Here is an 11068-nt window from a genome sequence, read left to right as displayed (position 1 = left end):
AAAATAATAATTAAAATTGGAGTTTTACAAAGAACTGTAGTTCGAATTAACTATGACTGGACTCCTTAGAAGTTAATTTTAATTTCAGACAATTTGAAAACATTTTCTCTTTACATTAGCAGACGATAAAAATGATTTAACACAATTTCTAAGGTGGTCTTTTAATTCTGAGTAATTAAATAAGTCTGCAATGTATAAAACTGTTTTCCCATTTTAGATAGTAAAATTATATATGCATATTAAACAGTGAAAACAAATATATAAAGTATTTTTTTTTTAAGTTCGTAGTAATGTGCAACATGAAAGACTAAAACAAACTAGTAAAGTAATCCCATATTTTCAGACAATCCTATTCTCATATATCACCTTTCTTGTAGAGAATTAAAAAAAAAAAAAAAAAATGTCGACCTATTACTTTACTAGGCTAGTTTATCACTGTGGCAGTTGTGCTACTTGTAGTACAAGAGTTAAGTAGATCCAATCATTTTAAAACAGTAATAATACTTTTCGAAATGAAAGCTTGGGAATTCATACGTGGCTGTCGCTTCTAAAAGTACACACACCAACGCAAGCTACAAGAAGCCTGAAAATATAATTAACTGGAATTTCAGAAAATTAGGTCTTACATGAGCACAAAGGCGTAATTCTATTTAAGAGATTAACATAATGAAGCTAGTCATCATTTTATTTATAGTTCCTTTTTTCTTTGATTAGAAACCCTGTTATTTATTCGATAACACAGCTCTTCGAGAATCAAATTTAATAAAAATATGTGATCTTATCCTTCTATCACAACAATAACTTATAACAATATATAAATGCACATTTCTCTTTATAGCAAAAGGAGTTCCTCATTACTATATGATATTATGAACATTAGCTCAATGTTCATACACAAAACGCTGTTCCTAGTTGAATACAACATAATATGCACTGCATTATTAACTAAAATACGCACATGAAAACACGCACAATCCAACGTTTATTATCAAACACTTGCCGGTTCCGATAATTTCTAATCTTCGTGGAAAGTCCACGTAATCGGTTGACTTAGCTCTTGTATTGTCACATTGCCATCTTCATTCAGTTGTTCTGATGTTAGATCTGGAACACTTTCTTCTGCTCTTTGGTATAAGTTTGTATTTTCTGAAATTAAAGAGTCATGTAAAGTTCTAAAAGAAAAATCGTTAAATAACAATAATGATAATAAAATTATTATGACAAAAATGACGACGTATTTGACAAGACTTGAAAATGTCAAAAGTCATGGGGTACGTACCTAATATCGTGTAGGGCCCTTCACTCAGGTAAAATAAGATAAATAGTTCAAGAGCCTTTTCATGACTTCTGTTGAGATACTGAGCATATTATCTAAACAGCTGGTATTAGTAAATGCAGAATTTTAAGTATGAACGTTTTCACCTCATTTCACATGTGCTCGATTAGGTTCGTATCGGGCGAAGTTGTGCCACATTAATCTCGCAACTGTCCAGAATACTTCTAAAGCTTATTCTAGACTACTTAAGCCCGAATGCATGGCGCATCCTGAGGGCATGTTTCATCGTTGTTATGAGAGCACACTAAGTGCTATCTGTCAAGTGTAAATGTGCACATTTGTGAGTCTGGCATTCCTGCACTAACTGGTGTGGAAAATATGAAAATTAAATTAATCAAAGCTATAGTTTTGTAGGGAGAGGTAATCAAACTCTGGAATGCATTACATAAGAGGGCAGAAACCGTAAATACAAATAATGCATTAGTATAGATAAGGACAACAACATAAGTGAAATACGAAAGAATCTATGAGATAAAGTAAAATATTACAGACGATTCGAAGTGGAGGCACTGAATTCAATTGCTGTAAAGACATCAATGCTGTAAAGACAGCACATTCGGGGTGAAATGGTCGTTGTCTAATGGTTAATACAGCAGACAACGAATCTGCATGACGATAGTTCGAACCAACGATTCTTCATAGGCCAAACGTTTTAATAGTTTACTCTAAAGTAAAGTAGAAATGCCACTGCCATTGACGATACAATTTTTACGATGAAAACTAAGTTTGTATGGTCATGGACTCAGAAACGTTTGATCAGGCGATAACAGTAAGGGGCTACACAATTATTGCAGAGAAGCATGTGTAGTAACATCATGCTTGTTGTTTACAGTATATCATCCAAAACCTTCATTCTGACAAGCCAAATCACTAACATGCCTCGTTAGCGTGGTCGTCTCGAGTTAACAACAGCTCAGAGTACTAAAATTATGAATCGTGGTCGCAAAGCAGAATAAATTTCAAATCGTCAAAGCACTTAGTTGTAGCTCACCAACTGTTCGTAAATGTTTAGATCAGCACCAGATGACGGAATTAAATAAACCAAATGTTCACCCAGATCAAGAGATAGAGCAACAGATGCAGCTCAGGACGTCAGTAACAATCTAATACACCATAGATCCACCTTGCGGGACAAGGTTGTAGAGTATAACTGTTTCCACGAAAACTATACGGCAAAGAATGAAGGCAGCTTGCCTGAGGAACTGTCGCTGCCATAGGCATACTGGGATCTAACTATATGAAGTGATAAGAAGATATTCCTGAACAAAGACGACGACTCATCCTGTGTAGGTCACGAGGGATAATGTGTGTGCTCAACATGTAGTGCTGAAAGGGCACTCTGGACGGATTGCAGAACACTTCTGGGGCTACATAACAGCTGCTGGCCCAGATTTGATTCCAGTGCCGGAGCGAATGACCAGCCACATTTATATTGATTTATTGGAAAACACCTTGGTACCAAATTTTCCAGAACAGTTATACTCTACAACCTTGTCCCGCAAGGCGGATCTATGGTGTATTAGAATTTGTCTTAATGCATGAGAACAGTGCTGCTGTGCATAATCCAGACATATCAAGGTTTCCCTACAAGAACACCCGAAACTCATCTGCATGGACTGGCAGAGCGGAGATCTTCTGATCTTAACCCCATGGAACACCTATGGGGTTTCATGGTGCAGGAATGGAAGGTAAAGGACTGGATAGGAAGACAGGTTGTTCTAGAAACCTATACTCTAGACGTATGACGGTACTACCGCACTACCCCGGTCAATTTTCTGCGAACTTGCAGGACTGGTTGCATGTCGTAATTGCTGCACACGTTGATTGGATCAAATTTTAATAGCGGTGTTTTGTCGTTTGCGTCTCTATTGACATAATCATTTGCAGGGGGTACGATGGACGTTCATGGAAGTTTCGTGCTGGTCCCACATCGTAACCGTGCATTTTCTCGGGGTTCTCCCGTTTCTTCCCACTTCATCATTTCACTACTTTCATCAATCATCAGCCACTTGCATTTATAATCTTCTTTAGCCTTAGTTGAATTACCGTGATAGGTTATACTAAAAGATTCATTTTATTTTTCATTTGACGATCGTTTTAAGGTTTCGTTTCTCAGTTACAAAATCATTACAGTAATAACGCTGGATATGTGAACAGGAAGTTCTCGTTCCACTGTTGAAAGCATCATCTAATTTTCATGTTCTATTGATTTCTTGAGGAGGAAATGATTATTATGTGTTTTTTTTTTCTTTCTTTCTTTTTTTCATTGTTAGTTTCCAAACTATTGTGTGAGCTTAATTTTTACCTTTAACTAGCTGAAACGACCCTCTTTCAAACAGGGAGAATATGTTTATGGAAAGTATTTGAACCCTTTCCTTCCTGACGATACGCATCACTATGAAAGTGTAATGATAAAAAATCCGTAATGTCACCCCCTTTCTATCCATCACTCCCATCCAGATGTGGGCTGAACTTGGAATTAAATGGCCTTGACAGTGTCACTTTTCATCTCAACCACCCCAAAAACTATGGCCTGGACACTAACATCGGTCTTCTTTTACGAGGGTCGGCTGATAAGTTCTCGGTTTGACCCCCTTCCCAATGTACTACCCTGATGTAATTGATGTCATGTGAAATGTTGATCTTTTATATGTTTAAGTACCAAATTTCACGATTCTACCATGAACGGTTTTTATTTTACAGGTAATTGAATGAACCATGGCGGAGCCAGATATCAAATTCACCAAAGAGGAGTTGCGAGGTGTAATGAAGTTCTTCTTCCTGCAACAGAAGTCACCCAACGAAATTCATGGTTGCATGCTAGACACATTGGGTGGACAGTACCCTCCATACTCCACTGTGAAGAAATGGTGTGCGAACTTCAAGCGTGGTGAATTTTCAACAGAAGATGGTGACAGGTTGTGGCAGGCCAGTGTCAGTGTCAACTCCGGAAAAAGTGGACCAGATTCATGACCTGATTTTGAGCAACAGACGGATTTCGCTTCGGGAGATAGCTGACAAAGTGCACATATCCAAAAAACGTGTTGGGTCAATAATCCATGATCAGTTGGAGATGCGAAGCTTTCTGCGAAATGGATTTCGAAATGTTTGAGCGTGGATCAGAAACGCGAACGTGTGAGATCATCGCAGGTGATTTTACGGCATTTTGCGAACTCCAAGGACGATTTTTTGAATCGGCTTCTTACCCAGGATGAAACGTGGTTGCATTACTTCTATCCGGAAACCAAACAGCAGTCAGCCACGGAGACCACCAGTACAATCAGAGCCACTTGTCTCCACTACCTATGCAAGTGCACAAATACTAGATAACTGATAGTTGAAGTAGATGTCCGAAGAGACCGATTAAGTATAAATAGTGTTTTGCAATGTGTGTGGCTTCTACTTCGAACACAATGACAACAGTGTGCGTGTGTACAGACATACCAGCGTGTGTTCGAATTCACCATATAGAACCCACATCTAGTATTCCGGTATAGGCGACAAGAAGCTACACATCGTGTTTGCCTCTGGTCTTGATTTAGGGGAGTATGACTAGTAAGTTATGTATTCGTGAGCAACCAATCCTGTCTTTAAAACCTTATCTGGACAGTTCATGGTATCCATCTTCCAGAAAGAAACGCCCACTCCACATCGCCAGGGCAACTAAGTGTACTCTACTCGCTATACGCCTTCTACCTCGGCTTGCTAAGGTTCTGACCTAAGCTCTGCTGAACAAATGTGAAACATAGTGGACAAAGCTACGCCAAGATCTACAGGAACATGGGACACTACAGAGAATAGGGGGATATTATATTCACAGTTGACGTAATGATTCGGGAAGGAACTGAAGAAGTAAACTCAATTTGATACTTGAGACTAATGTACAGAAGAATATGGGACTATCGTGTATGCCAAGTAAACAGTGAACCTATGACAACTTACAGAAACAAACTCATCGACGAGACAAGCAAATGAAACGAGCGAAGTCATTAATTAAAGAAAGAAAAAAAAACTTTCATTTATGTATATGGGTTCAAGTGTGAATGCAGATAGCCGAATGAGAAAAGAAATTACTGGGAGACTTAAGCAAAGAAGATTTTTACCAAACTATTACGAACTTGACATGGGATTAACTACATCTAGACAAGTTAAAATGCTACTTTGCAAGACATATCTTATACCCATAATAACCTACGCTGTAGAACGGATAATAATGCAAAAAATAAAGTACAATCCAAACAACAGTAGACATTTCTAAGAAATATTCTTGGAAAGACAAGAATCAAATAAAAAATAAAACCATCAGGAATACAGTCAACTAAGGAAATACCTGAGAAAATAGTAGAAATCTAGGCTTCGGTGATAGGAATATGTAGAAAGACTGGAAGAAAAACGACTACCAAAGAAGTGTCTGCGAATGGAAAGAGGAGGATAATGGCCACAAGGAAGATTGGAACAGACGGCAAAACAAATCTTAAAAAAAAAAAAAAAAAAAAAAAAAAAAAAAAAAAAAAAAAAAAAAATGGCAAGATGAGGGAATAAGATAGGAAAAGATTCAGAATAAAAGATGATTGAATGAAAGAAGTTGTAAAGGCCTCGTACATATCCTAGAGGGAATTACTGATAATTGTGGTGATGTCTTTTTTAAACTGATAAGTCTCTGACCGTTGCATTTCTCTGCAAGACTCACAGCTCAAATTTTAGAAGCCTCTACAACTGTTGTACTTTTATCGCTGCCAAGTGATCTATCTGCTAATGATACAATCAAGTCTTACTTGGTCGTAACTCTGGAAGACTTCCCTCATAAAAACTAACTGATCACTTACTGCGGGAGCCGCTTTTCTATATCCCAATGCATTGATGGTAACTGAAAAGACAAATCCATGTCAACTTTATACTCTTCACAGATTTCAAGACGTGAGATCCATCATCTCCCTTTCAATCAGGCAAATTAGTGGGTTAATATTATCAGGAAAGTCTGTTCCACTTTTTTTTTTTTTTTTTTTCGAACAGGAAGAAATTCAGCTTTAAATAGTGCTAAAGCTATCAACTTTGCAACGTATTTTATTCGAAAAGCCAAGTTCATCAAAATTTGCGAAGTTAGGATTACATTGACTTTTCTTCTCAGAAAGGTTTCACAGAAAGATAGGAATCTACCCATATGTTTCAATTTTCCCAGTAGATCTTTCTGTATCGTCCTCTTACATGTGCTACTGAATAATATTAAGATCTAAAGAAAGCATAACTTATAATTTTATATTTTAAAAAATTCTCTGTTTTAAAATCATACAAGTTAGTGTGAATGACACTCATATAAGGGCTTCTATACAACTTTCTCCATGCTAAGTGAAATATGTCCCATGATTATGCTCTTTAGGTTAAAGGAGATTGTAATCAATGAAAACGAATGACTTAAATTAAATTTGTTATGCTCTCCTAGGAATCGAAGCCAGAACCATGAGCACTAAAGGCATACAGGCCAGCTACTAGACTAACGGGGAGGGCTCTCCATACTACGCTCACAGAAAATCATATACACGACTAGCTTTACGATATAGTTCATGCAATAGTCGTGCTGCGAAAACATATTACAATAAAAATAAAATGTTCTTCTGTCTTGATTTCCTCCATTTAAGTATCTCTGATCTCCTACATATTAATCCTTATTTCAATTAAACCTACCTTTACTCGACCTGGACCCAATAACGAATGGAGAGAGAGTTGCCAACACAATAAGTCCAAAGGTAGCAGACCCTCCACACACAAATGTCACCACGTCTCGATAAAAATTTGTACAATGAGTAATACATTGCCTGTAAGAGAGAAATAATTATAATGAACCAATCGAACTGTTAAAACGTATTGCCACACATCGGTCTGTAGATGACTCGTTTAAACAGTAATACAACTGTGTCTTTTAAATTACTCATTTGTATGACTTAGCTCTTTGAATTGAACACAGTATCATATTTTTAACCATTTCAATTCAAGAAATTCAAAAATGACCCTTTGAGTTCCAGTTATACTTAGTTTATTTATTTAATTGGTTAGTTACTTGCAAAAGTTTCTGATATAAGCTTGATGTCATTTTACACCGAAACTACACAATATAACGTATGATACTAACGAAAGTAAATAAAACAATTACGAAATCACATACAAACAATAACACTATACATAAGACATTGGCATATACAGAGTGAAGTAAAAGCCTCGATACATCTTCATAATATGAAAACAGCTGGAGGAAATCGGATCTTATTTTGCGTACGCCATCTTGGATTCAACTCAAACGTTTAAATAGGAAGGAGATCGTGTGATAAAAAACTTTGGGACAGATTTTCACCACAAACAAAATCTGAAATTGCTTTCGATTTAACTTCATTCAAGTAAAAGTAAGGAAATTAAGTTCTGTTATATATATCAGACGGTTCTGCATGTCACTATCATTGCACGAATGAACTGAAGTTGGTTGAAGAGTAGTGGGCGCAGCATCAGAGTTAGTTAAATGAACTTCGTTCAGGTGGGGGAAGGGGGGAGGGCGGAGAAACATTTCACACAATATCTTATTCAAGATATTGGAAGAATTCAAGGAAACAGGTTCTGTGCTGGACAAGTCATGTACTGGACGTTCAACGATAGTCACTGATGAGGAACTGCTACGGTACTTGTAGCATCATTGTAAAAACTTCCTCAATTCCTCTTACATGGCTAAAATTAGCTTGGAAACAACTCGGATTTGTGTTTGTGAAGGAAAGATATCCCAGAAAGACATGACATAACTCCTATCCCATTTACAATTTTAGGCCTAAATCAAAGATGGAGGACAAGATGCCACCATTATGATTCTATACCCTGTCAGGTGTGGACCCATCCTCTTTATTCTTACTCAAGATATGGTCTCACTCCTTCTCTAAAGCCGTTTTGGAATTAGAAGAGTGTATCTACACTTTCGCCTTGCCCTCCAGTTTGTAAGCCGTAGCCTAGGCTGACTCAGAAAAGTTACGGAAAAATGACCGTTCTGTTAACTCAACTAAAAGAACTCAATATCTCCAACGTTTATTTGGCTTTGTTTATATTGTGGAATAATGAAGAAAACTTTAAAACTTTCAAAGATTATACTAACAGAAGTTGATAAAAGTGGAGGACACAAGAAACACATTGAAAAAAATAATAATAATAATAATAATAATAACAATAATACCGATAAGTACAAGGAATCTATTCACGACAAGCTCACGTAGTACATCTCGATGTAAACGCACGAATCTTCGCTCCTGGTTATATGAACCGAATAGGAGGTAATAGCTGAGAGTCTCGTTTCTCGCACGGGAAGAACAGGTTGATTACCCACGATAAAACAAGACTTTAACTGGCCCTCCCGAACGACATGTTTAACCGCTATTGTGTCCCCATACTAGGACCTGTACTGATAACAATATCAGTTGAGTACGATTCATGAAGCGATGAAGAAGAAGTGACAATTTTCTAGAAAGGCTTGTGGACTTTCCGCCACTTATTATAGCTACCCAGCAATACTGAAACGGTACAAATAATGGGTAGGGGCACGAGTTTTTCGCACTAAGAATTTGAAAATTTTGCGTTTCGTTTTTCATTTTTTGAGTTTTGTCGCATTTTCTAAATAAAGTTTCGCATATTGTAGCTTTTGTGGAAAAGAATTCCCTGACATTTTTACAATTGTTCCTTTTATTCATAGTTCACTATAAAAATAAACCATTAATTACCTAAAAACAAAATACACTGAATATTTCATTTGACAATGTCAATTTCATTTACAGAAAATTAATTATATATATATATATATATATATATATATTTTAAATCAAATTGAGGAATATTAGTAACTAAACTTACTATGGCTAGGAAAGTTTTGCTGTCTTCTGAAAACACACAAGCACAAGTTACATTTAAGCATTAAACATAAGCATGTTACATGTTTCCACATTTTTCTCCTTCATTGTTGTACGTTTGTCACTTATCATCAGTCCACACTTGGAAAAAAAATCTCTCACAATTGACATCGCTTGTTGGAAGCCACACATATGTAACTGCATTTACAACAAAGTTCAAACAATCATCACTTCGGAACTCCCCATCCAGTTGCAATGGTGATAGCTAACGGGCAACATGTTCCCTATAGTCGTGTCCTAATTATCCAAAATGCACAGTTCATGCCACGTTCTACCGTTTTGTTAGCGGAAAACTAGTGTTTTAAAGTAATGAAAACGTATTTTTATAATTTCGCGTTATATCACGTATTGTTAGAAATTTCGCGCAAAAGTGCCAATTTCGCGTTTTATCGCGCAACGGAAACCAATGAAAATACGCATACAATATCATAAAACGTCAATAAACTGAAAATTACTTAATTCTGACGCATTGCGAAAACTCGTGCCTCTAATAATGGGTTTATTAGTTAACAAAACTGGTGTGGTCCCATCATCCGACGATGTGCTCAACAGGCCTCTGCAGTACGTGGTCGGCCGGAAATTATGATGAGAAAACGTCCTCAGCCCGCCTGAATCCCCAATACAGTGTGTCCCATTAGGAGCTGTGACACGAGACAGAACAATCCCCCAACACTGTTTCCAACATCATTCGGAAGAACCTCGCATTGGAAACGCGTTAAAAAGCTCGTAGACACTGCCTTACAGAACGCCACATTAGAAGTAGTTCACAAACGCCAGAAAACTCTGCGAAATATATTTTGCAGAGAACAAGAGGAAATGAGAGTATACCCTGGATGAAGGATGACTTTACCTAGAAAAGACCAACAGAGTTCGATCCATTTTTTCAAACAGACCACAATAACCGTTCTGATTTTGTGCTGCAGTGCAAGAGAAAGATTTCCACGGGATTTCTGCTGGTGACAAGATACTGCAGTGGCCTTCGAACACGGAAGTCAACGCAGCTTATTTCCACAGAACGTCAAGGACCCTCTGTATGATATACACATCCCCAAGCAGTATGATGAGAGCACAAATATATGGATCCACATGGTCAAAGCTTCTAGCCAATACCTTTCGATCATCTCAGGCGTTCTACGTAATGAAGACAGAAGAGACGGGAATTCGAGTCACTCCTGTGAAATATCCAGACGCCTAACCAATGGACTATTGTGAATTTGGACTTCTCAAGCAGGCTCTTGCTTGACGTTGTGCCCGTACCTTGCAGGGTCTTCGGAAAGTTGTCCAAAGCAGTAAGGATATATTCTATTCCCCTTTCCATTCTACGCAGAAGTTTGCTACAGTGAAAATTACGCTGCTGGGCCGCGATTGTTCGAACCTGTGGCCGTCATATAGAACACAACCGGCGGTGAAGAAAGGAGATGTAGCCAGGTAAGTGGTTCAAACTTAACTAAGGCAATTCTGTATCTGAAGGCATATTCGGAACTCCTTTCTCTTCTTGTGATGTGTATTTAATCAAATAAAATGAAATTAAATAAATGGGGGGGAAGCTCGATCTAAGTGCTAACTTCATTCAAAGGGTGCATCTGTAATTCTTTGTGAAAATTCACTCCTTAGAAAACGTATTTGTCAAAGTATAATGATAAAAATCCAGGTCGACTCAAGTGCTGCATTCCAATGCATTTTAAACGGTCATCGAGGCCCGTATTTATGCATAGGCCACAGGGACCCAGGCCCAGAGCGGCAAATTAAAAAGAAATCGAGATTGAAATATGTTATGCGGAAAAAGAGGCTGTCCACGAAA

General features: G+C 37.5%; 1 protein-coding gene across 3 annotated transcripts in view; it reads right to left on the bottom strand.

Annotated features, from left to right (window-relative positions):
- Nucleotides 1–385: 385 nt before the first annotated feature.
- LOC145677738 (major facilitator superfamily domain-containing protein 12-like) overlaps nt 386–11068 on the bottom strand; it is a 64996-nt gene continuing 54313 nt past the window's right edge. For all 3 annotated transcript variants that reach the window (XM_081748125.1, XM_081748130.1, XM_081748129.1), the window contains 2 exons: nt 7019–7149; nt 386–1146 (listed from right to left, as the gene is read on the bottom strand). In XM_081748125.1, the coding sequence (XP_081604251.1) occupies nt 1016–1146; nt 7019–7149 (262 nt within the window). In that variant the 3' untranslated portion in view covers nt 386–1015. The remainder of the gene's footprint in view (nt 1147–7018; nt 7150–11068) is intronic.

Source organism: Thermobia domestica, chromosome 2 (assembly GCF_964235325.1).
Source record: "Thermobia domestica chromosome 2, izTheDome1.hap1.1, whole genome shotgun sequence".
Taxonomy (NCBI): domain Eukaryota; kingdom Metazoa; phylum Arthropoda; class Insecta; order Zygentoma; family Lepismatidae; genus Thermobia; species Thermobia domestica.
Note: the sequence above shows the minus strand (reverse complement) of the source record. Positions and strands in the feature narration are given on the sequence as shown.